The 27494-nt window shown below is 46.8% G+C and overlaps 1 protein-coding gene across 1 annotated transcript in view; it reads left to right on the top strand.

The window, feature by feature from the left end:
- The window catches only part of TTC6 (tetratricopeptide repeat domain 6), a 308030-nt gene that overhangs the window by 9790 nt on the left and 270746 nt on the right, over positions 1 to 27494 (top strand). Inside the window, exons 2-3 of the mRNA XM_077464674.1 lie at positions 1351 to 2451; positions 11682 to 11783. Of these exons, the coding sequence (XP_077320800.1) occupies positions 1366 to 2451; positions 11682 to 11783 (1188 nt within the window). The 5' untranslated portion in view covers positions 1351 to 1365. The remainder of the gene's footprint in view (positions 1 to 1350; positions 2452 to 11681; positions 11784 to 27494) is intronic.

Here is a 27494-nt window from a genome sequence, read left to right as displayed (position 1 = left end):
AAAATAATAATTTTAAAGCGCCCACCGTCCCCGCAAGCTCGCGAAGCAAAGGAAACGCATACAGAAGTCGCGCCCGCGTATGTAAACGGTGTTCAAATCACACATGTGAGGTATCGCCGCGATCGTCAGAGCGAGAGCAATAATTCTAGCACTAGACCTCCTCTGTAACACTAACCTGGTAACCGTAAACATTTTTTAAAGCGTCGCCTATTGAGATTTTTAGGTACCGTACTTTGTGGTCAATCCACAAGTGCGTGCGATTATAAAGTGTGACATGTTTGGTATCTATTTACTCGGCGTAACATTATCTTTCACATTATTCAAAAAAATTGGGCTAATTTTACTGTTTTTTTTTTTTAATTCATGAAAGTGTCCCTTTTCCCAAAAAGTTGCGTTTAAAACACCGCTGCGCAAATACCGTGTGACATAAAATATTGCAACAATCGCCGTTTTATTCTCTAGAGTCTCTGCTAAAAAAATATATATAATGTTTGGGGGTTCCAAGTAATTTTCTAGCAAAAAATATGGATTTTAACTTGTAAACACCAAATGCCGAAAATAGGCTTAGTCATGAAAGGGCTATACAGCATTTCTACTTTAAGCAAGCATGACAGTCAGGCAGTCTAAGTAGAGTTTGTACAGCCCCTTCTGGAGGTTTGTCCGGCTTGTTACCATTACAAACGCATGATCTGAAGAAAGTGACATCATATACTGACAATGCCACACAATAAACATCTTTGTTGATGATTCAACAAAGCTCTTATAAAGAGCATAATCAGTGTGTACTGTAAGTTTCTTCAGATGACAGCCAGGTAACTAGGATTTTCTTAAAGGAAAGGTCAGCAGTGTCCGTCTCCATATTTCAAATTTTTAGGTCAGGCTTTCTATATGCATGTATGATTCTATTTTCTGATCATCCACATAGTTAACATAGAAGCCAGCAGCAAGTTTCTCTGTACTTGTAGGCTCAGTTTAAGATATTTTGTAGTAAATATGTGTGAATTTACAGATATGCTGTGCTTCTTCGGTAAATCAGTCTTTACAAATGCCCATCCAAGTGAGCAATAAGGCCGTTAAAATTATTCACAAATAGTGAAATAAGATTGACCTACTAAATTGAGAAATCTGTGACTGGAATTAATGCAGAATGAATAGGATTATCCCAACAGGGCAGGTTTCTATGAGATGATCAGCAGTAACTGCAAGGAAAATTAGATTTAACAGTGCATTAAATTGCGTATTTAGGAAGCATCTACCAGTAGATTATTTCCAAATACCGAGTCATGCTTCTGAAAATGAAAAGCAAGGCTGGTAGAAGAAAGCTAATGCTTTTGTTAATTTATTATACAGGAAGAGATAGAAGAGATGTCAGACGGAAGAGGGCATTTGCATTTGAGACTCAATTATGCAGAGGAGTTGAGAATCAAGAAAGAGCTGGAAAGATTGCTTAAGCCTCCTCAGAGGACTGTCAAGCAGGACACAGTGGATTTCAGGAGTAGCTCGCCCCTGTCTCTAATGCTCGATCCTACTTTATCCCAATTTAAACAGCTTTATTCTACCTCACGCCCAAGATCTAAGGTCACAGGCAGACTGGCTCAACCCACTTGCCAATCTCCATCAGCCTCCGATCTGCCTCAAGACTCTATGGATGACAGTACTGAGAGAAAACATCAGAAAGTTGGTGGATCAGTAAAAAGTTCAGTGCCTTGCTCAAGAGATGCCACACAAGAGTTACAAGAAGAAAAATATCTGCAATGTGATCAATCATCATTTATCCATAAACATTATGAGAAGACTAACCATAGAGTAGAGAGACCTGCTATTGCATCAATGGTTGGAACCACCAAGCCTATATCAATTTTCCAACGACCAAAACCACCTGCAAAGCTTAGGTCTACCATGCCTCAGATTTCCTCCAAGCCACGCAGTTCTGTGAAGCCCACATTGGTCCAGAAGAAGGTGACACGAAAACAGAAGGTGACACAAGTTCCCTCCAGCGAGATGAGGAAGGCCGTTGTTGATAAGAGGTCCAGCAAAAGCAGTGATGACAGTAATTCTTCTTCAAGCTCTGACTATGAGTACAGCGATGACTCGGAGAAAAGAGCAAGAAGTGCAAAGAAGAAAAAGAAAAAAGTTTTAAAGAAAATTAAACCGTTGGCCACACCAGACCAGGAAAATGTTGATGGTGGCAATTTGACTCCTAGTGTGCTGTTGCAAGAGCAACTCTATGAAGAAACTGTATGTGAAAACCATGAACCTGATGAAACCACTCAGAAAATTGCAGAGAGCATACATACCGCATACATGATGCCACCGATTAAAACCACGGCTAGGTCGGTGGATGAAATAATTGCATCACTGTATTCTCCACAGACACATACAGAATCAGATATGATGATTAAACAGTTGATGGAGAGTGTTTTGGGCCTTAACTATAGCATCACATTTGGGGTAAGTTCATCCATATCCTAAAAACATGGGACTGTATTTAGTAAGAATGTACAAACCACAATGTGTCATGGCCCATCAAAGCTTAAAAAACAACTTTAACCTAATTGTCTTAGTCAATGAGGTTGATACTAAAATTGGAGAGTGCAAAATCTGGTGCAGCTGTGCATAGAAACCAATCAGCTTCCAGGTTTTTATGTTAAAGCTTAACCACTTTCAGACCGGACCAATTTGCTGGTCAAAGACCAGACCACTTTTTGCGATTCGGCACTGCGTCGCTTTAACTGACAATTGCGCGGTCGTGCGACGTGGCTCCCAAACAAAATTGACGTCCTTTTTTTCCCACAAATAGAGCTTTCTTTTGGTGGTATTTGATCACCCCTGCGGTTTTTATTTTTTGCGCTATAAACAAAAATAGAGCGACAATTTTGAGAAAAAACGCATTATTTTTTACTTTTTGTTATAATAAATATCCCCCAAAAATATATAAAAAAAACATTTTTTTCCCTCAGTTTAGGCCGATACGTATTCTTCTATACATATTTTTGGTAAAAAAAATCGCAATAAGCGATTATTGATTGGTTTGCGCAAAAGTTATAGCGTTTCCAAAATAGGGATAGTTTTATAGCATTTTTATTAATAATTTTTTATTATTTTTTTTTACTAGTAAAATCAGCGATTTTTATTGTGACTGCGACATTGTGGGGGACCCATCGGACATTTTTTACACATTTTTGGGACCATTGTCATTTATACAGTAATCACTGCTATATAAATGCAGTGATTCCTGTGTAAATGACACTGGCAGTGAAGGGGTTAACCAGTGGGTGGCAGTGTAGGGGTTAAGTGTTCCTATGGGCGTGTTACTAACTGTGGGGGGGTTGGGCTTTCATTTAGTGAACACTGATCTCTGCTCCAATCACATGGAGCAGAGATCAGCGTCACTAGTTGCTAGGCAGAATGGAGAAATGTTGTTTACAACGGCACTTCTCCATTCGGCCGCTCCGTGAGACGACCGCGGGGATGCCCGCGGCGATCGAGTCCGCGGGTCCCGCGACCGGACTCACGGGGGTCCCGACCAGCGCGGGAGCACGCCGGCGGCGACGCGCTCCCGATGGCAGGGTGGCAAATTTAAAGGGACGTACATGTACGCCCATTTGCCTGCCCGTGCCATTCTGTCGACGTACATCGTCGTGCGCTGGTCGGCAAGTGGTTAATTGAACAAGATGAAGTTAGAAGCTGATTGGCTACCAAGCACAGCTGCACCAGATTTTGCACTCTCCAATTTTAGTAAATCAACCTGATTATATGGTCTCCCTAAAAGTGGTAAATCAGATGTGTAGAAAATTTAAAGAAAGCACTCAGAGGTACCTTGCAGAGTGCCCTGGGAGCCTCCAAACCCATCATTCTCCATTATGCATATTTCATACTTGATCTTAGGCCGAAACTAAGATGGGCAGTCAATGACTAGAAACGGAGGAGAAGGAGGTGGTAGAGAGTCTGGCCATAGCCTGATCACATCGTTGATTAAGTTTGCATTATAGAAAATCCTGGGTTTGGGGAATAATGGGTTGTTGCCAAGATGACACTTAGGCCGCGTACACACGGGCGGATTGTCTGCCCAACTTAGTCCGCTGAACAGTGTTTCAGCGGACAATCCGCTCGTGTGTGGGCTTCAGCGGACTTTTTCAGCGGATTGTCTGACGAACAAAGTCTTAGGCCGCGTACACACGGGCGGACTGTTCGCCCAACCTTGTCCGCTGAACAGTGTTTGGGCGGACAGTCCGCTCGTGTGTGGGCTTTCAGCGGACAGTTTCAGCGGACAGTTGGACGGACAAAGTCTTTCGGAAATTCCGAAAAACTGTCCGCTGAAACTGTGTTTGAGCGAACAGTCCGCCCGTGTGTGGGCTTGTCCGCTGTACTTTCGAAATGAGCGGACTGTTCCCGCTCGGAAAGTCCGCCCATTTCGAGCGCGTGTACAGGTAGGCGGGGCCCGCGAAGGAGACGTCGCGGGCTCCGCCGCCTGGAATGGGCTTAAAGGGGAACCCCAACGCCGAAAAAAATCGGCGTGGGGGTTCCCCCCAAGTCCACACCAGACCCTTGTCCGAGCACGCTACCCGGCCGGCCAGGAAAGGGGGGCGAGCGAGCGCGCCCCCCCTCCTGAGCCGTACCAGGCCGCGTGCCCTCAACATGGGGGGTGCCTTGGGGAAGGGGGGGCCGCGCGGCCCCCCCACCCCCAAAGCACCTTGTCCCCATGTTGATGAGGACAAGGGCCTCTTCCCGACAACCCTGGCCGTTGGTTGTCGGGGTCTGCGGGCGGGGGGCTTATCGGAATCCGGGAGCCCCCTTTAAGAAGGGGGCCCCCGGATACCGGCCCCCCACCCTATGTGAATGAGTATGGGGTACAATGTACCCCTACCCATTCACCTGTGAACTAAAGTACAATAAAAAACACAACACAGAGAAAAAATATTTTATTGCACAGCTCCGGGGGTCTTCCGTCTTCGGGGGTCTTCTCGCCGGACTCCTCCGCTATGTGTGTGTAGCTCTTTTGCTAGCGGAGGAGTCCGGCTTTCTTCCTCCCCGCCGCCGGCCTCTTCTCCCGACTTCGGGGGTCTTGTCCCCCTCTTCGGTTCTTCTGCCGGGCCACCGCGCCTGGTCCGGTGGCCCGGTCTTCTGTCGCCGTCTTCCGTTCTTCTGTCGCCGCCTTCGGTTCTTCTGCCGGGCCACCGCGCCTTCTTGTAGCTCTTTTACAGGCGGTGGCCCGGTCTTCTGTCGCCGCCGCCGCCTTCCGTTCTTGTTCTTCTTCTTGTTCTTCTTCTTCTCCTGGAGATGTTGACTCGACGAGCTCTCCGGCCGGAATGCCAGAGCCGCGCTGTGCGGTCACTTATATAGTGACAATGGGGCGGTGTCACATGGTATATGTCACATGGGTTGGTCACATGGTGACCCCGCCCCCTTACGATGTCATAGTCCCCATGTGACATCAACCCATGTGACCAACCCATGTGACATATACCATGTGACACCGCCCCATTGTCACTATATAAGTGGCAGCGGAGCGTGTCCCTGGCATTCCGGCCGGAGAGCTCGTCGAGTCAACATCTCCAGGAGAAGAAGAAGAACAAGAAGAAGAACAAGAACGGAAGGCGGCGGCGGCGACAGAAGACCGGGCCACCGCCTGTAAAAGAGCTACAAGAAGGCGCGGTGGCCCGGCAGAAGAACCGAAGGCGGCGACAGAAGAACGGAAGACGGCGACAGAAGACCGGGCCACCGGACCAGGCGCGGTGGCCCGGCAGAAGAACCGAAGAGGGGGACAAGACCCCCGAAGTCGGGAGAAGAGGCCGGCGGCGGGGAGGAAGAAAGCCGGACTCCTCCGCTAGCAAAAGAGCTACACACACATAGCGGAGGAGTCCGGCGAGAAGACCCCCGAAGACGGAAGACCCCCGGAGCTGTGCAATAAAATATTTTTTCTCTGTGTTGTGTTTTTTATTGTACTTTAGTTCACAGGTGAATGGGTAGGGGTACATTGTACCCCATACTCATTCACATAGGGTGGGGGGCCGGTATCCGGGGGCCCCCTTCTTAAAGGGGGCTCCCGGATTCCGATAAGCCCCCCGCCCGCAGACCCCGACAACCAACGGCCAGGGTTGTCGGGAAGAGGCCCTTGTCCTCATCAACATGGGGACAAGGTGCTTTGGGGGTGGGGGGGCCGCGCGGCCCCCCCTTCCCCAAGGCACCCCCCATGTTGAGGGCACGCGGCCTGGTACGGCTCAGGAGGGGGGGCGCGCTCGCTCGCCCCCCTTTCCTGGCCGGCCGGGTAGCGTGCTCGGACAAGGGTCTGGTGTGGACTTGGGGGGAACCCCCACGCCGATTTTTTTCGGCGTTGGGGTTCCCCTTTAAGCCCATTCCAGGCGGCGGAGCCCGCGACGTCTCCTTCGCGGGCCCCGCCTACCTGTACACGCGCTCGAAATGGGCGGATTTGCCTCCGCCTTACGTGGGCGAGTCCGTTCATTTCAAAAGTTGAGCGAACTGTTTGCCCAACCTTGTTCGTCAAACAGTCCGCTCGTGTGTGGGCAAGTCCGCTCATGCAAATTTTGAGCGGACTGTTTGATGAAACTGTTTGCCGAACAAGGTTGGGCGAACAGTCCGCCCGTGTGTACGCGGCCTTACGGAATTTCCGTAAGACAGTCCGTCCAAACTTGGTTTCAGCAGACAGTCCGCTCGTGAGTAGGCTAGTTCGACAGACTAAGTTTGGCGCATGCTCAGAAAGGATTTACACGGCGAAGGTTGCATTGCAGTGTATTGGACGTCAAATTTTTCGTCCCGTCGTACGTGCCACACGTCATCGCGCAAGCTTTCAGCGGACTGTCTGCTCATCGTGTGTGGTCAAGTCTGTTCATGCAAATTTTGAACGGACTGTCTGTCGGATTGTCTGACGAACTTAGTTGGCCAGACAATCCGCCCGTGTGTACGCGGCCTTAGGCCGCGTACACACGGGCGGACTGTTCGCCCAACTTTGTCCGCTGAACAGTGTTTCAGCGGACAGTCCGCTCGTGTGTGGGCTTCAGTGGACAGTTTCAGCGGACAGTCTGACGAACAAAGTTTTTCGGAATTTCCGTAAGACAGTCCGCTGAAACTTGGTTTCAGCGGACAGTCCGCTCGTGTGTAGGCTTGTTCGACAAACTAAGTTTCGCGCATGCTCAGAAAGGATTTACACGGCGAAGGTTGCATTGCAGTCTATTGGACGTTGTATTTCTTGTCCCGTCGTACGTGCCGTTCACGTCATCGCGCACGCTTTCAGCGGACTGTTCGTTCATCGTGTGTGGTCAAGTCCGTTCATGCAAATTTTGAGCGGACTGTTTGTCGGATTGTTTGACGTACAAAGTTGGGCGAACAGTCCGCCCGTGTGTACGCGGCCTTAGAGTTTCCAGGGATTCCTGAAACTTTTGGTTATCCTGACGTTATTGACTAGCTGCTATGGTTGACCTACCCATCTCGGCTCCTGTTCTTGACTGATGTCCTTCAACCCAACTTAGTAATAGGCCAATAGTCATGGGAGGATGATGAAGTCACGGGGTTTACATAATAGTGTTTAACGGGTTTTGAAACTCTTATGACATTAATATATGCCTGTGCATGCAGGCACCTCTAGTCTGTGTCCATTGTCTGCTGCCGGTTTAGCATTTTTTAAAGTGGCCATATGATCACTTTAAATGAAAAGTCCAGGCAAATATTAAACACTGGGTTTTATCTAATTATGTAATTAAACAAAAATTATTGTGCACATACTGCCAGAATCAAATCTGTTTTTATGTTAGACCCTTAGGTCCGGTTCACACTGGTGTGACATATGCTCTGATTTGTATAAATCAATGGTTCCCTATGAGAGCCGTCTTAACTGGTCTGACACAAGTTGGTCCGACTTTAAAAAAGGTTCCTGCACTACTTTGGTTCGACTATGGTCTATTTTCAACCCATTCATTATCATTAAACTCGGATCAAAGCCGGATCATAATCTTAACTGATCCGACTTGTGAATTGCGACTTGTGCTCTGAGGATTTTGAAGGGAAACCCGCGCCAAAATAATAAAAGAAAAAAGGCACGGGGTCCCCCCAAGACCATACCAGGCCCTTCAGTTTGGTATGGATTTTGAGGGAAACCCCCCCCCCCACCACCAGACCCTTATCTGAGCACGCAGCCCGGCTGCTCAGGAAAGTGGGGGGATGAGCGAGCGCCCTTCCCCCCCAAGACCACACCAGGCCACATGCCCATGCAACATGGGCACTGAACCCTCCCACCCCAAAGCACCTTGCACCACATTGATAGGAACAAGGGCCTCTTCCCGACAACCCTGGGCAGTGGGGGGTCTGCAGGCAGGGGGTTTATCGGAATCTGGAAGCACCCATATCCCGGCCCTCCTCTCCTATGTGCATGAGTATGGGGTAAGTTATTGACAAAGTCCTTTACAGTAATAAAAATGGATGTCCCCTTCATAGCTCCAACGCGTCTTCTTTCTCCGGCGATGTCTTCTCCTTCTGGTTCTTCTCCCTCCGGTGATGTCTTCTTCATCTGGGTTCTTCTACCCCCCCCCCCCCACTGATGTCTTCCTCTAGTTTCTTCTTCCTCTGGTTCTTCTGCCAGTTCTTCTCCCTCACTGATGTCTTCTCCCAGCGCTAGAACTGAAGGAAGAAGACATCACCGGAGGGAGAAGACTGACGGGAAAAGACCTCATCTGTGAAAGAAGACACGTTGGAGCATTCTTAATTTTTAATAAAGGACTTTGTTAAAAACCTGTGTATTTTTTACACTTTTTTGGGTGAATGAGTAGGGATACACTGTACTCCTACTCATTCACATGGGGGCCCTCTTGTTAAAGGGGACTACCAGATTCCGATAAGCCCCCTGCCCACAGACCCCCACAACCACCGCCCAGGGTTGTTGGGAAAAGGCCCTTGTCCCTATCAACATGGGGACAAGGTTCTTTGGGGTGGAGGGCACAGAACCCTTCCCTGCCCCAAAGCACCCACCCCCCATATTGAGGGCATGTGGCCTGGTATGGCCCAGACCTCTGCCGGGCTGCTTGCTCGGATAAGGGTCTGGTAAGTATTTTGGGGTGGAGCCCACGCTGTTGTGTTTTTTTTTTTTTTTGGTGTGGGATTCCACCCTCAAGATTCATACCCAGACTCAAAGGGACTGGTATGGTGGGATCAAAGTCACATTCCGTTCATTGAAGTCCGACTTCCATGTCAGAGCAGTGTGAACCCATACACACGATCGGAAATTCGGCCAGCAAAAAACTGATGAGAGCTTTTGGTCGGAAAATGTGACCGTGTGTATACTCCATCAGACTTTTGCTGGCCGAATTCCCGCCAACAAAAAATTGAGAGCAGGTTCTCAATTTTTCAGTTGGCAAAAAGTTCCGATCGGAAATTCCGATTTTCTGTACAACTTCTGACGCGCACAATTCCTACGCATGCTTGGAAACAATTCGACGCATGCTCGGAAGCATTTAACTTCATTTTCTCGGCTCGTCATAGAGTTGTATGTCACCGCGTTCTTGACGGTCGAAAGTTTAGCGAACTTTTGTGTGACCGTGTGTATGCAAGCCAAGCTTGAGCGGAATTCCGTCGGAAAAACCATCCAAGTTTTTTGCCACTAGGACCAGGTTTCCTGACAGTGACGGATCAGTGGCTGCACCTGTTGATCAATAAATGTTGTCCTGTAGAGCAGGGACTGCTGCACACTGTTCGAAATTTGATTAGTGTATGGCCAGCCTAAAGCAGGGTATACACAGAGTTTTTTTCCATTCATTTTGAACGAAGAAAAAAAACTGTCAAATTCCCGTATCCACACAAGCGATGTAGACGTGTGATTCTTACCCGATGCACTATTGTATTCTGACAGCGGGACTCCCCCGGCTGCCAGATAGTTACACAGATCAGTGCATGCGCTGATCGAATCATGGTTTTTCAGAAGAATCATTCGACAGAAGCTGGTTGTTATGTTGCACAGAGAAAGGTATACAGAGTCCGAAATTCGACTGGATCAGCAGGTGGTTTGATATGTGTATACCCAGCTTAAGACAGACTGAGCACTGTACCTAAACCAGGCTTTAGTGCATTGTTCAGTTCTTTTTAAAGTATGTAGCAAATGAAGTCAGAATTCTACTACTCTACTATTCTACTAATACTTTTTCCTAGTAAATGATTTAAAATTATTGTAAAGGAAAGATTTTTTTTTTTTAAATAACAATCATGTTATACCTACCTTCTCTGTGTAATAGTTTTGCACAGAGCAGCTGCAATCCTCTTCTTTTTGGGTCCTCCACCGACAGTCCTGGCTCCCCCCCCCCCCTGCTGAGTGCCCCCAATAGCAGGCCTCTTGCTATGGGGGCACTCAAGCTGTTTATTCACACATAGTGCGGCTCACCCCCCTTCCCTTGTCTCTCCTCATTGGCTCACTGGCTGTGATTGACAGCTGTGTGAGCCAGTGAGGAGAGAGCTGCTCTCATGCACATCATTGGATTGAGATGGGGCTATTGCAGTATCCCCCTCTGTGTGTGATTTATAAAAATAAATGCTGCAAATATCTAATTTTAGAGCCGAAATCGCGAACACGTGACTGGTCGGCTCTCTTCTCCTTCCTCCCGAGTGGCGTCAATGGGGGAATCTCGGCCCCTCCCGCTGCATCTGTCAGAGGAGGAAAGGAGAGATCTGGCCGGTCATGTGATCGCGATCGCCGCTCTGAAATTAGGTATTTACAGCGTTTATTTTTATAAATCGCACACAGAGGGGAATTCTACAATAGGAGGCAGTGCTGATGGTTTATACATGTTAGAATGGCTTAACCACCACTGTAAGGTAAAAAACCTTGAGCCTTTAGAACAACTTTAAGATGCATTAGTAGCACCAAATCATCATGACAGCCAGCATTTTTGGGAGACATCGGTAGTGACAGTCTCTGTGTTTCTTCATCATGGATTGTCTATGCCCTTGCACACACGGTGGGACATTCCGACAACCAAATCCGATGGATTTTGTCCGAAACTGTTGCATACACACAGTCGGACAAAGTTGTCAGAAACTGCGATCATACTTAACGTGATGACGTTATTTCGTTAGGACGGGACTACGTTCAGGCTAGTAGCCAATAGCTTTGATGTAGGAATTTGATCTGAGCATGCGTGGCACTTTGTCCGGTCGGAATTCTCTACACATGATCGTACAAAATCCGATCGGATAATGTTGCCGGAAAATTTTATAGCCCAGCTGGAAAACTTGGTCTGTCGGATACTCCGATGGAAACAGTCCGATGGAGCCCACACACTGTCGGAATATCCGACAACACAGTCCTATTGGACATTGTCCATCGGAATGTCCAACAATGTGTACAAGGGCTATCACTTCTGAAATCTGATACTTCATTGATGACCACTATGGGTCAATATATGGGTTTTAATTTTATACATCATAATAATGAAAGAATTCTTCATCTTGAACATCTGTTTTTGCTATCATAATCATTCACAAGTTGAAAGCTGTAAGCAAGTCCTATGCCTTGAACTGCTGTGCATTCTAATGAAGACTTCAGAGAATGATACATCACCTAAGTCTTTGAGCTTGAAGTCAAGTGTCATGGTGATGTGCAGAGGATGCAATAGAATTATTACCTGGTGGATCTCATGGCTGCCACTCCAAGTTACTTAGCAAACCAAATTCTGTTTTTTCAGAAACCAGAAGAAGAAAGGAATGTGACATATGAGCCAGAGATATCACAACCAGTGCTGGAACATCAGGAACGGCCATCTGCAGAAAGTCCACCTTCACAGCAGGTAGCAATACTTTGCTTTGAGAAAGGAGAAATACAACCACAATGTGATGAAGTAGAAGTGGAAATGTGATCCACACATGTAACTACTCTGTCTTCACTATATACAGTAAATATCAGAGAATTAACCCATCAAGGCAGTAGAGCATTGGACACATTCTGCAATAGCACAGTGAATTGGAGGAGGGATTGTTTAAACTACTGTATTTTTGTAAAAAAAAAAGAGTGGTGGTTGTCCATATCTGGAGAACTTTTTTTAAAATATCACTTTGGAAATCGTTCTCAGGTGGCAAATGTATCTGTTAATTTGGTAAACTGAGCCACCCTTGGACAACTGCGTTCGCAGACACTATGTAAAGAGCTGATCAAAGTGGCTCTGCACCTTTAGGATTACTGTTATTGGGCAAAGAGAGACCAATCACAGTGATTACATACATGATGTAAACAGTATGTGTTTACATCTGTAAGCCATCCCCTTCTTACAGCAGAGGAAGTGGAGAAAGTCAAACTAATGAATGAGTCATTCTTTAATTTCTGAACATAGTAGAGAATAGCCGTTTCAAGTAAAGTTTAAAGGCTAAGTTCACCTTTGTTCGCCTCCTTCTTTTTTTTTAATTTTATTTCAGCTCCCCTATGTACCAATATAGCATTTGTGTACTATATTTGCAAAAATATTAAAGCTTTCCATAAAATTTACAGACACTTACATTACTGTCCTCTAACGGTGTTTCCAAACATATCTATTGCTTCTGTCTTACTTCCTTACAGACTGTAGGTCATGACACAGGAAGGAATTGACCAGCTGATTATCATATACTCTGCATCATCCACCCTCCCATTCCCAGCTGCACATTTTTTAAATGAAATGCAATCAATTAGTGAACACCCTTCTCACTAAATACACCATATACAATCAGATTTTATAGTGTACGACCATATTTTTACAATTACATAGGAAGGAGTGGACAGAAACACTCAGCTGTCAAGTCCTGCTCACAATTCTGCATAGTGGGAATTTGCATTTTTTTTTTTTTTTTATAGTGAAGGGGCGAGGCATTTTGGAGCATTTTTACTCATCACACATAGGGCAGCCCATCCACCTGCTAGGAAATGCACAGATGTGAATGGAGCCTCATTGTTCTCGTGTTACCGCACCAATTTCACTTACAGGCCCCATTCACATCTAGCATAGTAGGAGCGCATGTTTTGAGCGCATGTTAACGGCACACCAAACATAGAAGCAAACACACATTTTACCAGGTAAAAAATGAGTGGCAAATGCTGCAAAACACACAGTAAAAAACACGCAACCCACAAAATGCCAAAATGTCCCATAAGCCACATATAGCACAGCCAATTAAAATCAATGGGCTGCCTTATGCATGTCACAGGAAAAGCAAGCCACAAAGCGTTCGCTCCCACTATGCTAGATGTGAATGGAAAAAAGAAAGAACTGCGCTAACCACGAATACCCAATGTGAGTAGGGTATGTATATGTGCCAGACCCACGATATGGGTCTTAGTATCTTAATGTCTCCAAGACTAGTGATGGACGAACTTCCGACGGGACGTTTCGCGAACGCGAAACGCGAACGGACACAAACGTTCGCGAAAACGACCGTTCGCCGCGGGCTCCATTGACTTCAATGGGAGGCGAATTTCGCAAACCTTTAGGTCGAATTTGCGGCCACGGGGTAATTATTAGGGGGTAGCACGTAGTCCCACCACCTGGACAATAGCATAATACATGTATGAGGTGAATTTGGGATCGATAACTACAAGCATTTTTTTTTTATTTGGGAAATTGTTCTGACAATTCAGGACTATGGAGCTAATGAAGGCAATGGAGGAGAGGGAAGGTCAGGGACCAGGGTAGGCAAACAAGAGGGTGCAGGAGATACAGAGCACTGACAGCAGCACCGTAATACAGAGCACTGACATCAGCACCGTGACATACAGCGCTGACAGCAGCTCCGTGACATACAGCGCTGACAGCAGCTCCGTGACATACAGCGCTGACAGCAGCTCCGTGACATACAGCGCTGACAGCAGCTCCGTGACATACAGCGCTGACAGCAGCTCCGTGACATACAGCGCTGACAGCAGCACCGTGACATACAGCGCTGACAGCAGCTCCGTGACATACAGCGCTGACAGCAGCTCCGTGACATACAGCGCTGACAGCAGCTCCGTGACATACAGCACTGACAGCAGCTCCGTGACATACAGCGCTGACAGCAGCTCCGTGACATACAGCGCTGACAGCAGCACCGTGACATACAGCGCTGACAGCAGCTCCGTGACATACAGCGCTGACAGCAGCTCCGTGACATACAGCGCTGACAGCAGCTCCGTGACATACAGCGCTGACAGCAGCTCCGTGACATACAGCGCTGACAGCAGCTCCGTGACATACAGCGCTGACAGCAGCTCCGTGACATACAGCGCTGACAGCAGCTCCGTGACATACAGCGCTGACAGCAGCTCCGTGACATACAGCGCTGACAGCAGCTCCGTGACATACAGCGCTGACAGCAGCTCCGTGACATACAGCGCTGACAGCAGCTCCGTGACATACAGCGCTGACAGCAGCTCCGTGACATACAGCGCTGACAGCAGCACCGTGACATACAGCGCTGACAGCAGCTCCGTGACATACAGCGCTGACAGCAGCTCCGTGACATACAGCGCTGACAGCAGCTCCGTGACATACAGCACTGACAGCAGCTCCGTGACATACAGCGCTGACAGCAGCTCCGTGACATACAGCGCTGACAGCAGCACCGTGACATACAGCGCTGACAGCAGCTCCGTGACATACAGCGCTGACAGCAGCTCCGTGACATACAGCGCTGACAGCAGCTCCGTGACATACAGCGCTGACAGCAGCTCCGTGACATACAGCGCTGACAGCAGCTCCGTGACATACAGCGCTGACAGCAGCTCCGTGACATACAGCGCTGACAGCAGCTCCGTGACATACAGCGCTGACAGCAGCTCCGTGACATACAGCGCTGACAGCAGCTCCGTGACATACAGCGCTGACAGCAGCACCGTAAGCAGCCCCAGGAGGAAGTCAGCACAGCACAGGGATGGTGTGATCCCCTCATAATAAGAACCCCCAGGAGGAAGTCAGCACAGCACAGGGATGGTGGGAGCCCCTCATAATAAGAACACCCAGGAGGAAGTCAGCACAGCACAGGGATGGTGGGAACCCCTCATAATAAGCAGCCCCAGTAGAAATATGACACCGCTCAACCTCTTCAAAGAGGAGGGTAGGGGCATATAGTACGGTGTGCTTTTTTGGGTCAGGGAAGTGAGCCAAATGAATTAAGAAGGTCTGTGTGCTTGATTCCAAAAATTGTTTATAGACATATACATGGTCTACTGATCACATGTGTTGAATTCCTCCGAGATCCATGCCTCATTCATTTTTAGAAATGTGAGGTAGTTAACACTGTGGTGAGCTAGGCGAGTACGCTTATCGGTCACAATCCCCCCTGCTGCGCTGAACGTCCTTTCGGACAGGACACTGGATGAGGGGCAAGCCAACAGTTCGATTGCAAATTGGGCAAGCTCTGGCCAGAGGTCAAGCCTGCCCACCCAGTAGTCTAGGGGTTCATCACTCCTCAGAGCGTCCACATCGGCCGTTAACCCAATGTAGTCGGACACCTGACGGTCTAGGCGTTCCCTGATGCTGGATCCGGATGACACCTGTCGATGGGTCGGCTGAAAGAATGACCTCATATCCGAAGTCACCAACACATCTTCAAACCGGCCTCTTCTTGCAGGCGCTGTTGGATTGGTACCCGCAAATCCTTCTCTGGGAGTGGGAATTGCTCCTCTGCCAGCGCACGCAAAAGCAGAATGCAGCATTTCTCGAAGCAAGGCCTGGAAGTGCTGCATTCTGACAGCCCTCTGCGACGGCGGTAACATTTCCGCCATTTTGTGTTTGTACCGGGGGTCTAAGTACGTTGCCACCCAGTACTGGTCCTTGACCCTCATGCTTTTTATACGGGGGTCCCTATTAAAACACTGGAGCATGAAGGCCCCCATTTGCACTAAAGTGGAAGCGGTGTGGTGGCCTGGCTCCTGCTCATCATCCAGGATAATGTCGTCCTCTTCATTCTCCTCTCCCCATCCTCGCACAACAGGGATCCCAGAAAGGTTTAAAGCATGCTCTTCTTGCTCCTGCTCATCCGCCCCGGCACCATCCTCCTCTGACTCCTCATCAGACTCCTGTTGTTGACTTGTCTCAGATAGAGTAGCCCCCCCTGGGAATTCATCCAGCATTGCGACTTCCTCATCTTCCCGCTCCTGCTCCTCCACAGCCTGATCAATGACACGACGCAATGCACGCTCCAGAAAGAAGGCATAAGGTACCATGTCACTGATGGCGCCATGGCTGCGACTGACCAGTTTGGTGATCTCCTCAAATGGCCGCAGAAGTCTGCATGTGTCGCGCATGAGCAGCCACTGGCGCGGTGAAAAAAAACCCAGCTCCCCAGAACCGTTTCTTTCGCAGAGTTCATACAGGTAGACGTTAACTGCACGTTTCTGCTGGAGCAGCCTATCAAGCATATAGAAGGTTGAGTTCCATCGCGTCGGGCAATCGCAAATAAGACGTCTGACCGGCAGATGGTGTCGCCGCTGAATGTCAGCAAGGCGAGCCATGGCCGTGTAAGATCTTCTGAAATGGGCCGAGATTTTCCTTGCCTGCCGCAAGATGTCCTGGACCCCAGGGTATTTGACAAGGAATCGCTGCACGACCAAGTTTAAGACGTGTGCCATGCACGGCACGTGCGTGATTTTGCCCTGTTTCAATGCGCTAAGCAGATTGGCACCGTTGTCACACACCACTTTACCAACTGTCAAATTGAGCGGTGTTAGCCACTCATCTGCCTGTGAACGCAAAGCTGAAAGGAGTGCCGGGCCAGTGTGGCTCTTTGCTTCCAGGCACAACAGACGCAGCACGGCATGGCAACGTCTCACCTGGCATGTGGAATAGGTTCTGGGGAGCTTGGGCGGTGCAGTGGAAGAGACGCTAGCAGCGGAAAAGGAGGAGGCAGCTGAGGAGGAGAGGGAGGAGGATGGAGTAGGAGGAGGAGAAGAAGAGTCAGGCCTGCATGCAATCCGTGGCGGTAAAACCAAATCTACACGGGTGCCACGGGTTACATGCTTGACGGCCGTCAGAAGGTTCACCCAGTGGGCAGTAAAACTGATATACCTTCCCTGCCCGTGTTTGCTAGACCACGTGTCTGTGGTCAGATGTATCTTGGCACCGACACTGTGTGCCAGAGATACATTCACTTGCCGCTGAACATGGCCATATAGCTCTGGGATGCCCTTCTCTGAGAAATACTTCCTTCCTGGGACCTTCCATTGTGGTGTTCCAATGGCCACAAATTTGCGAAAGGCCTCCGAGTCCACCAGTTTATATGGCAGTAGTTGGCGGGCTATGAGTTCTGACAAGCCAGCCGCCAACCGTTGGGCAAGAGGGTTATCCGGCGTCATCATTTTTTTACGCTCAAACATTAGGCCCACGGAAGCCTGCCTTTTTGCAGAAAAATGTGAGCTTGGCGTGATGGAAGGTGGAGTGGAGGACAATTGTGAGGAGAGAGGAGAAGGAGAAGTAGAAGACGAGGCTGGACGGTGAGAGCCTGCAGTGTGGCTTTGTGTGTTCCGTTGCTCCCACTGGGCTCGGTGATGGCTGCTCATGTGCCTTCTTAAGGCGGTCGTCCCTAGGTGAGTATTGGGCTTACCGCGACTAACGCGTTGACTGCAAAGATTGCAGATGGCAACGCTATTGTCAGCAGCGGACACGTTAAAAAAAGCCCACACTGCGGAGCCATGTGCCGGTGTCCTGGGAGCGCCAGATGTGACCGTACATGGTCGATGACTCGCTCCTGATACATTTGCAGTCTGCTTTGTCCCTGCTGTGCAATGTAAGTCATTGCTGCTTCTCCTCCCTATCTGCTGGTCCATATCTCCCTCTGAACTCCCCTCCTCTTCCTCTCTTGTGGGCACCCACGTGACATCACTAGACACGTCATCATCAACGTCACCTTCCCCACCGCTATAAGTAGAGTAGGCAGCAACACCGGGGACCAACCTCCTCCTTGGGCTGATCTGGGTACTGGCGTCAGACTGCTGAGTAGCGCTTGTTGCTACCTCCTCTTCCTGATCCAATACCAAGAGTGGCTGCGCATCAGAAATGTCCTCTTGATATGGATCGGAAAATAATTCCAGTGACTCAAGCGGAAGGTATGTGGTGGTGGTGGTGGTGGTCGTGTTGTTGGTGGTAGTGTCTTTGGGGGTGCACATAGCAGAGAGTGAAGAAGAGGGTGCAGATCGAGAGGATGAGGAGGGTGCAGAAGAGTAAGGCTGAGCGAGCCACTCAACCAAGTCTGGTGCATCCTTTAAAGTAATTGAACGCACCTTCTGCAACTTCCCACTTTGGCTCAAGCCTGTTGCTCCTGCCCTACCCCTACCACCCCTGCGGAAGGGCCTGCCTCTTCCTCTGCATGTCATTTTTTAAATGACCCTGTGACAAAACTCTTAGTCCCTATACCGCTGAAGGACTGCTGCAGTATAGGTGAGCGGTCAGCAGTGGTGCACGTCAACCCTATCTATTGTGGACCTATAGCGGTCCTTACAGAACAGCAGACTGTACCGCACTCAAGCCTATGTACCGTAGCACCCTATACCAAGTTACCAGTCCTTATAAGAACTTTTGTGGACCAAGCAGGTTGTGTATTAGTGTTTAGCAGACTGTACGTCAGTCCCTATACCGCTGAAGGACTGCTGCAGTATAGGGCAGCGGTCAGCAGTGGTGCACGTCAACCCTATCTATTGTGGACCGATAGCGGTCCTTACAGAACAGCAGACTGTACCGCACTCAAGCCTATGTACCGTAGCACCCTATACCAAGTTACCAGTCCTTATAAGAACTTTTGTGGACCAAGCAGGTTGTGTGTTAGTGTTTAGCAGACTGTGCGTCAGTCCCTATACCGCTGAAGGACTGCTGCAGTATAGGGCAGCGGTCAGCAGTAGTGCACGGCAACCCTATGTATTGTGGACCGATAGCGGTCCTTACAGAACAGCAGACTGTAACGCACTCAGGCCTATGTACCGTAGCACCCTATACCAAGTTACCAGTCCTTATAAGAACTTTTGTGGACCAAGCAGGTTGTGTGTTAGTGATTAGCAGACTGTACGTCAGTCCCTATACCAATGAAGGACTGCTGCAGTATAGGGCAGCGGTCAGCAGTAGTGCACGGCAACCCTATGTATTGTGGACCGATAGCGGTCCTTACAGAACAGCAGACTGTAACGCACTCAGGCCTATGTACCGTAGCACCCTATACCAAGTTACCAGTCCTTATAAAAACTTTTGTGGACCAAGCAGGTTGTGTGTTAGTGTTTAGCAGACTGTGCGTCAGTCCCTATACCGCTGAAGGACTGCTGCAGTATAGGGCAGCGGTCAGCAGTGGTGCACGTCAACCCTATCTATTGTGGACCGATAGCGGTCCTTACAGAACAGCAGACTGTACCGCACTCAAGCCTATGTACCGTAGCACCCTATACCAAGTTACCAGTCCTTATAAGAACTTTTGTGGACCAAGCAGGTTGTGTATTAGTGTTTAGCAGACTGTACGTCAGTCCCTATACCGCTGAAGGACTGCTGCAGTATAGGGCAGCGGTCAGCAGTGGTGCACGTCAACCCTATCTATTGTGGACCGATAGCGGTCCTTACAGAACAGCAGACTGTACCGCACTCAAGCCTATGTACCGTAGCACCCTATACCAAGTTACCAGTCCTTATAAGAACTTTTGTGGAACAAGCAGGTTGTGTGTTAGTGATTAGCAGACTGTACGTCAGTCCCTATACCAATGAAGGACTGCTGCAGTATAGGGCAGCGGTCAGCAGTAGTGCACGGCAACCCTATGTATTGTGGACCGATAGCGGTCCTTACAGAACAGCAGACTGTACTGCACTCAGGCCTATGTACCGTAGCACCCTATACCAAGTTACCAGTCCTTATAAGAACTTTTGTGGACCAAGCAGGTTGTGTGTTAGTGTTTAGCAGACTGTGCGTCAGTCCCTATACCGCTGAAGGACTGCTGCAGTATAGGGCAGCGGTCAGCAGTAGTGCACGGCAACCCTATGTATTGTGGACCGATAGCGGTCCTTACAGAACAGCAGACTGTAACGCACTCAGGCCTATGTACCGTAGCACCCTATACCAAGTTACCAGTCCTTATAAGAACTTTTGTGGACCAAGCAGGTTGTGTGTTAGTGATTAGCAGACTGTACGTCAGTCCCTATACCAATGAAGGACTGCTGCAGTATAGGGCAGCGGTCAGCAGTAGTGCACGGCAACCCTATGTATTGTGGACCGATAGCGGTCCTTACAGAACAGCAGACTGTAACGCACTCAGGCCTATGTACCGTAGCACCCTATACCAAGTTACCAGTCCTTATAAAAACTTTTGTGGACCAAGCAGGTTGTGTGTTAGTGTTTAGCAGACTGTGCGTCAGTCCCTATACCGCTGAAGGACTGCTGCAGTATAGGGCAGCGGTCAGCAGTGGTGCACGTCAACCCTATCTATTGTGGACCGATAGCGGTCCTTACAGAACAGCAGACTGTACCGCACTCAAGCCTATGTACCGTAGCACCCTATACCAAGTTACCAGTCCTTATAAGAACTTTTGTGGACCAAGCAGGTTGTGTATTAGTGTTTAGCAGACTGTACGTCAGTCCCTATACCGCTGAAGGACTGCTGCAGTATAGGGCAGCGGTCAGCAGTGGTGCACGTCAACCCTATCTATTGTGGACCGATAGCGGTCCTTACAGAACAGCAGACTGTACCGCACTCAAGCCTATGTACCGTAGCACCCTATACCAAGTTACCAGTCCTTATAAGAACTTTTGTGGAACAAGCAGGTTGTGTGTTAGTGATTAGCAGACTGTACGTCAGTCCCTATACCAATGAAGGACTGCTGCAGTATAGGGCAGCGGTCAGCAGTAGTGCACGGCAACCCTATGTATTGTGGACCGATAGCGGTCCTTACAGAACAGCAGACTGTAACGCACTCAGGCCTATGTACCGTAGCACCCTATACCAAGTTACCAGTCCTTATAAGAACTTTTGTGGACCAAGCAGGTTGTGTGTTAGTGATTAGCAGACTGTACGTCAGTCCCTATACCAATGAAGGACTGCTGCAGTATAGGGCAGCGGTCAGCAGTAGTGCACGGCAACCCTATGTATTGTGGACCGATAGCGGTCCTTACAGAACAGCAGACTGTACTGCACTCAGGCCTATGTACCGTAGCACCCTATACCAAGTTACCAGTCCTTATAAAAACTTTTGTGGACCAAGCAGGTTGTGTGTTAGTGTTTAGCAGACTGTGCGTCAGTCCCTATACCGCTGAAGGACTGCTGCAGTATAGGGCAGCGGTCAGCAGTAGTGCACGGCAACCCTATGTATTGTGGACCGATAGCGGTCCTTACAGAACAGCAGACTGTAACGCACTCAGGCCTATGTACCGTAGCACCCTATACCAAGTTACCAGTCCTTATAAGAACTTTTGTGGACCAAGCAGGTTGTGTGTTAGTGATTAGCAGACTGTACGTCAGTCCCTATACCAATGAAGGACTGCTGCAGTATAGGGCAGCGGTCAGCAGTAGTGCACGGCAACCCTATGTATTGTGGACCGATAGCGGTCCTTACAGAACAGCAGACTGTACCGCACCCAAGCCTATGTACCGTAGCACCCTAGACAGACCAAGTTACCAGTCCTGATAAAGAGCTTTGTGGAACAAGTGAGTTGTGAATGATTAGCAGACTGCAGCAGAAGGGCAGCAGTCAAGTATAATATTCTTTCTATATTTGGAAGAAAGAATATTATACGTGTACAAGCCTATTACCGTACCACTGATACCAGTCCTGAAAAGAACCTTTGTGGAACTAATAGTAACAGCAAGTCTTTAAAATTATCCTCACTGCCTGACACACTGCTTCCTGCCTGTCCCTATACAAATTGGCAAAAAAGAGTAGGCTGGAACGATTAGCTGGAACAGCTCTTTTGTGGACCTGATAGTAACAGCTAATGATGATGATGATGATGATGATGAAGAAAGACTAATCTGGCTGAGCTGTCCCTAAAATAGCAGCATACAGCGCTCTGTCCCTTTATCTAAACTGACAAAAGAAACTCAGGCTGCTGACCTAACACCTATACCAGTCCTGAAAAGAACTTTTGTGTACCAAATAGCTAGCGTTTTCTCTGTCCCTACTCCACACAGGATCCTTTCCCTACAGTGACAGAAGAAAGAATGTAAAATGGCCACCGGATCGGGTGTATTTATAGGTTAGGGGGAATGTCCAAGTGTCCATGAGCTGTCATGTCTCAATTGGTTGTCCTGTAACACATGATAAACGTGTCACGAAAGGTTAAAGTTCTTGTATACATTAAACACGTAAGTCCGCCGGGGCGAACGACGGAAAAAGGCGTTCGAACCCGCGGACGGCGAAAGTCGGAAATTCGCCGCGAAACGACCGCCGGGCGAACCGTTCGGCCATCACTATCCAAGACCACCTCCAAAATATAGTGCAAACCATATACAAATAAATACAAAAACAAACCCTAAATACGTGTTAAGAGTGTGAGTTCCCCAAACACAATATGAGTATATCAAACTCAGTGCATATACCTCTAGAAAATAAAAAATAAAAAAATAGAATAGAATATGAAAAAAATATTTGCAATTTTTTACATAAATGAACTATCAAGAAAAAAGATTGTATTTAGAGACACTCTATATAATGTCCATATAGTCATATGTCAAAAAATAATAATAGAATGTCCATATAGTAAACAAACACCAGTGAAGTAAAGCTTCAAGTGGAGTACAGCAGTGAAGGGCAAACTTCAAACAGCTGAGTTATAAGTACACAAATTAAAATCTTCTCCAAAGATGTACTGTGCTTTTCCCAACACCGAATGAGTGAATTGGCTCCTTACCAGATCCAAGCGACCCCCCGTTACAGAGGGTCACCACAGGCGACAATAGTCAAAGGATATCCGGATAGCGATTCCTCCTCAAGCGATCCTGAATCTTTCACGCGATAGGGTTATAGTTGTTATTCCACATATCACTCCCAACTCAACGTGGTATCACATAGGGAAAAACATAGGCTCCAGATAGTGTAAAACCAAATGACTTTAATTTGCAAAAACGAACGTATACACTTACATAAAAGACTTTAAAAGCAGGTTCAAAACAGAAGCGTGCACCGGCCGGATGCACGCCAACGCAGAGACCGACCCGTCCTTCCTGGTCCAAAAAGAACGAACACGACTGGGGTGACGTCGACAAGTTCGCACCGCCCTACGCGTTTCGTAAATTATTATTACGATATATTTATTTGTATATGGTTTGCACTATATTTTGGAGGTGGTCTTGGAGACATTAAGATACTAAGACCCATATCGTGGGTCTGGCACATATACATACCCTACTCACATTGGGTATTCGTGGTTAGCGCAGTTCTTTCTTTTTTCTATTTCTGTTTGGTGTATTCTTGGTGTACATTTGAATTGCAGCTTCCGTTCAATACCATTTGTATTCCGTAGCGCAGTTTTTCCCTTTTTTTCGCTCCTAGATGTGAATGGAGCCTGAAAGAAATTGGTGTGGTAACACAAAAACAATGAGGCTCCATTCACATGTGTGTTTTCTTGCATTTCAGAAATGCGCTGTACCAAAAATCACAGTAAAAAATGCACCAAGCTCTGCTCTAAAAAAAAGTTCTGAAGCTTCTTTGGGGTGATTGCTGTAGGTAGCCTATTCAGGTGGATGGGCTGCCCTATGTGTGATGAGTGGAAATGCTCCAAAACACCTCCCCCTCCAAAAATAAAAAATAAGTGGGAATGCAAGTTCCCACTATGCAGAGATGTGAATAGGGCTTGACAGCTGAGTGCTTCTGCATTTCATTTAAAAACATGCAGCTGAGAATGGGTGGGTAGATGATGCAGGGTGTGTGCTAATGAGATCAGCTTGTCAATTCCTTCCTGTGTCATAACTTATAGTCTGACCAGGAAGTAAGACAGAACCAATAGATATGTTTGGAAACATGGATGAGGACAAGTAAAGTATGTGTCTGTACATTTTATGGAAAGCTTTGATATTTTTGCTAAAAAGTACATGAATGCTATACTGGGACATAGGGGAGCTGGAATTTAGGGGGAAAAAAAGGGAACAAAAGTGAACTAAGCCTTTAACTCTATTGCCCCACCATACATATGATCTCCAACCTTCCCATTCAGTGACTTGTATATTAAATCCTCCAGTTCTTTATCCTGCACATCTGCTTGTTAATCCCTTCTTTCCCATACTCCCATTATATTTGACTTGTACTTTAACCACCTCATCACCTTCTCCTCCTGTGTAAGACCTGTACCAACCCCCCTCCCCCCAAAAAATACCCCTTTTAGAAAGTAGGAACCACAAGGTGTTTTATTTTTAGGTCACAGTTTTTTTGTAAATGAAGAAACTTGCTGGTTCTAAGGGAGTTAAAACATGGAGCGTGGTAATGGTACACTAGACAAGCACATACACGGAGCTTACCAAGCTACATGTTTTAACCCCCTTAGTACAAGCATGTTTCTTCATTTCCAAAAAATGTGTGGCTTAAAATGACTCCACTTTGGGGTTCCTACTTTCCAAAAAGGGGTCATTTGGGGGGGGGTTGGTACAATCTTAGCATTTTTATTTTTTTATTTGTTTTGTTTTTTCTTTCTACAGTAAAAAAATTTAAAGAAAACCAATGCTTAAAAAAAGGCCATCATTGGTCTAACAAATACCACCATCGGTCAAAGTATCACAGCACTGAAATATGAAGAATTGCATGGTATAAATTAAAGGGTATTACTGGTTGGTGCTCTAGAGGTTACAGAAAACTTTTCAGATTTACAAAAACTCTAGATAAAATGTCCCTGTGGCTCAGCTCTCCAGCAGCCCTTGTTTCCTCTGTTCCAGCAGCCTCTATAAAGGTTTTCAGTATTTGACAGTTCGGGGAGTGTCGGATGCCTTTGTCCTCTCCCACACACCGTGGTTCCATTCTTTAAACATTGTCGCTCGAAGACTCAGCAGTGGTGGTTTGTGGTGCCTTCAAGTTCTTGCCTTTATTTTGAAATTCATTTTGGTGTTCATAGAGAGAACCCTGGATCCCAGGCCAAACTGTAGACTGCATTTTACTTGGTACCATGCTTTGTCCTCCCCTGACACAAGGTCTTGCCCCCACCTTTCAAAGGCACATTTCAGTCAAAGTTTATTAAAAAAATTTAAAAAAACAAGAAATGCTTTGAAATAACTACAGAGAGCACAGCCTACTGTTCTTTGCATCGGTTTGTTATCCAGACATCACTGTAGTGCACTAATCCATTCTCACTGTGGTTTTTCCAGTGTTCTTGTCATTCTGGAACACGACTGCTTGTGATCTTGGAACTTCCCTCTTGCTACCTCTCACCAACAGAAAATCTGATGTAAAAATGTATTTGTGGGACTTAATAGGTTCATGTTATGGTGTCCTGTAGTTCACAACCTGAATTGTTCAATGCTGATAATATTGTTTAGGATTTAAAGGCAACACAGGCAGCTTCAACCTTTATTTCTTTAATACAGATAATCGTACAGATATAACAAAAGATGCTCACTGCACTTTTAATTAGGTTTACATACACTTCCCTTATCAGGGCCCTCTTTCATTATGAACATAGTTACATAGTTAATCAGGTTGAAAAAAGACACAAGTCCATCTAGTTTAACCATAAAAATAAATAAAAAAATAATATACAATCCCATGTACACAATCCTTTACCCACAGTTGATCCAGAGGAAGGCGAAAAACCCCAGCAAAGCACGATCCAATTTGCTACAGCAGGGAAAAAAATTCTTCCTGATCCCTGGATTATCTTTACCTATAAATGTTAGTATACAGTTATATTATGTACATTTAGGAAAGAATCCAGGCCTTTCTTAAAGCAATCTACTGAGTTGGCCAGAACCACCTCTGGAGGGAAGTGTAAATTAAGCTTTGGCGCTAAAACCTTTTTTAACGTGCACTGTGGGTGCCAAAATTATGTATATGTGTGTGGTGATCTATTATCTCTGCTGATGATCTGAATAATTGATGTGAACTAATGTGGAAATCTCCTAAAATCCACTATATACGTGATATCTACCAAAATACGTGTTGGTATATCTAAGTAGATATTAAAATAAAATTGAGAAAGGAAAAAAAGGATTATAAAGAAAAAATGTGTGTCTGTTGACTTGCAACTCAGAAATGCACATGTGTTGCAAGAAAATAGTGAATAAATGGCATGAAAATAAATAATTAAAAATAATACATATGTGCTTAGTAAAGAAATCATATGCAAACCATAAACCAATATCTATAAATTATGCTCTATGTTCAGAATCCTTAAAAGTGACAGTCCAAAGCGTTAGTAAAAGTACCAAGAAAAAATAACAAAAAAATCTTTCAATGTCCAACAGAAATTTTTTCAAAGTCGCATCATTCAGTTGCTGAAAAACGCATGGAATTTTTGTCAAGTGAGGGGGATAGAGCAAGGTGACTAGTGCAGAAGGGTTAAAGTCATTCCTCTCCGGTGCGCCACTCTGTGTTAGGAAAAAGATATATATATGCGCTCACCAGACCAAAAACCCTCAATGGGTTAACCGAGCAGTCACAGTATGAGCCACTGTGCAGCTTTCATTGGGCTCTGCTTCTGCTATGCTGGGGGAATGCTTTGCACTTTTCCTTCCACAAATAGTCCGTTTAGCAAATACACATAGGAGGAAACAGAAGTACAACCATAGTGCAATACTGTTTTTGAACGATTTATTTGTTTAAAAGTCAGGTTACTCACAATATCCAGTAAAAACAGATCGCCTTAATAGTAACTGCGCCAGCGTTGCTGCTTGTATACCAATATGAGGTGCACGTCCTAGGCCACGCCCTACGCGTTTCGTCAGAGCGACGTCATCTGGAGCGGCCATGTTGGTGCACCCTCGCGTTTATGTAGGGTGCAGTGCTCTTCTGCGCTTGCGCGATGTATTAGCGCCATTTTAACTGTGGGAATGCCCTACCAGAGCCGCTGTATGTCTATTACGTACTGTATGCTCCCTTATAACAGCACAAACATAGAAAAAAACTTTTTAGTTATTGCGGACACGGGGTATAATGTATTGTTAAACTATGGAGCATGCTGTATATTCCCTTGTGCCAGCACAAATGTAAGAAACATTTGAACTATTGCGGACTCAGGGCATGGTGAATTGTTAAGCTATAGAGCGCTGCAATCCACATGTTAAATTCCGGTATACAATGGGAAAATTGACAACAACTATGCACAGATATAATTAATAAAATGTATATAGAAAATATATATAAAAAATATAAGAAATGTACATAAAAAGCTATATAAACAATACGTTAATAAAAATGGTAATTCCTTAACCGACTACCTTATGTATATGACCCCTGGTCATATAGAGGGTGCATATACATTATGTGACCCAAATCTGAGGTTATACATATATGTCCTCAAATGAGAACAGTACACATTTATATGTGTATACAAGACTTGAGTTCATTATTTCCGAACGAGGGATATATACGTATACACTGGCCTTCGTTTTATAT

This window comes from Lithobates pipiens, unplaced genomic scaffold (genome assembly GCF_037356315.1).
Source record: "Lithobates pipiens isolate NorthernLeopardFrog02 unplaced genomic scaffold, aLitPip1_a1.2 Scaffold_30, whole genome shotgun sequence".
NCBI lineage: Eukaryota > Metazoa > Chordata > Amphibia > Anura > Ranidae > Lithobates > Lithobates pipiens.
Note: the sequence above shows the minus strand (reverse complement) of the source record. Positions and strands in the feature narration are given on the sequence as shown.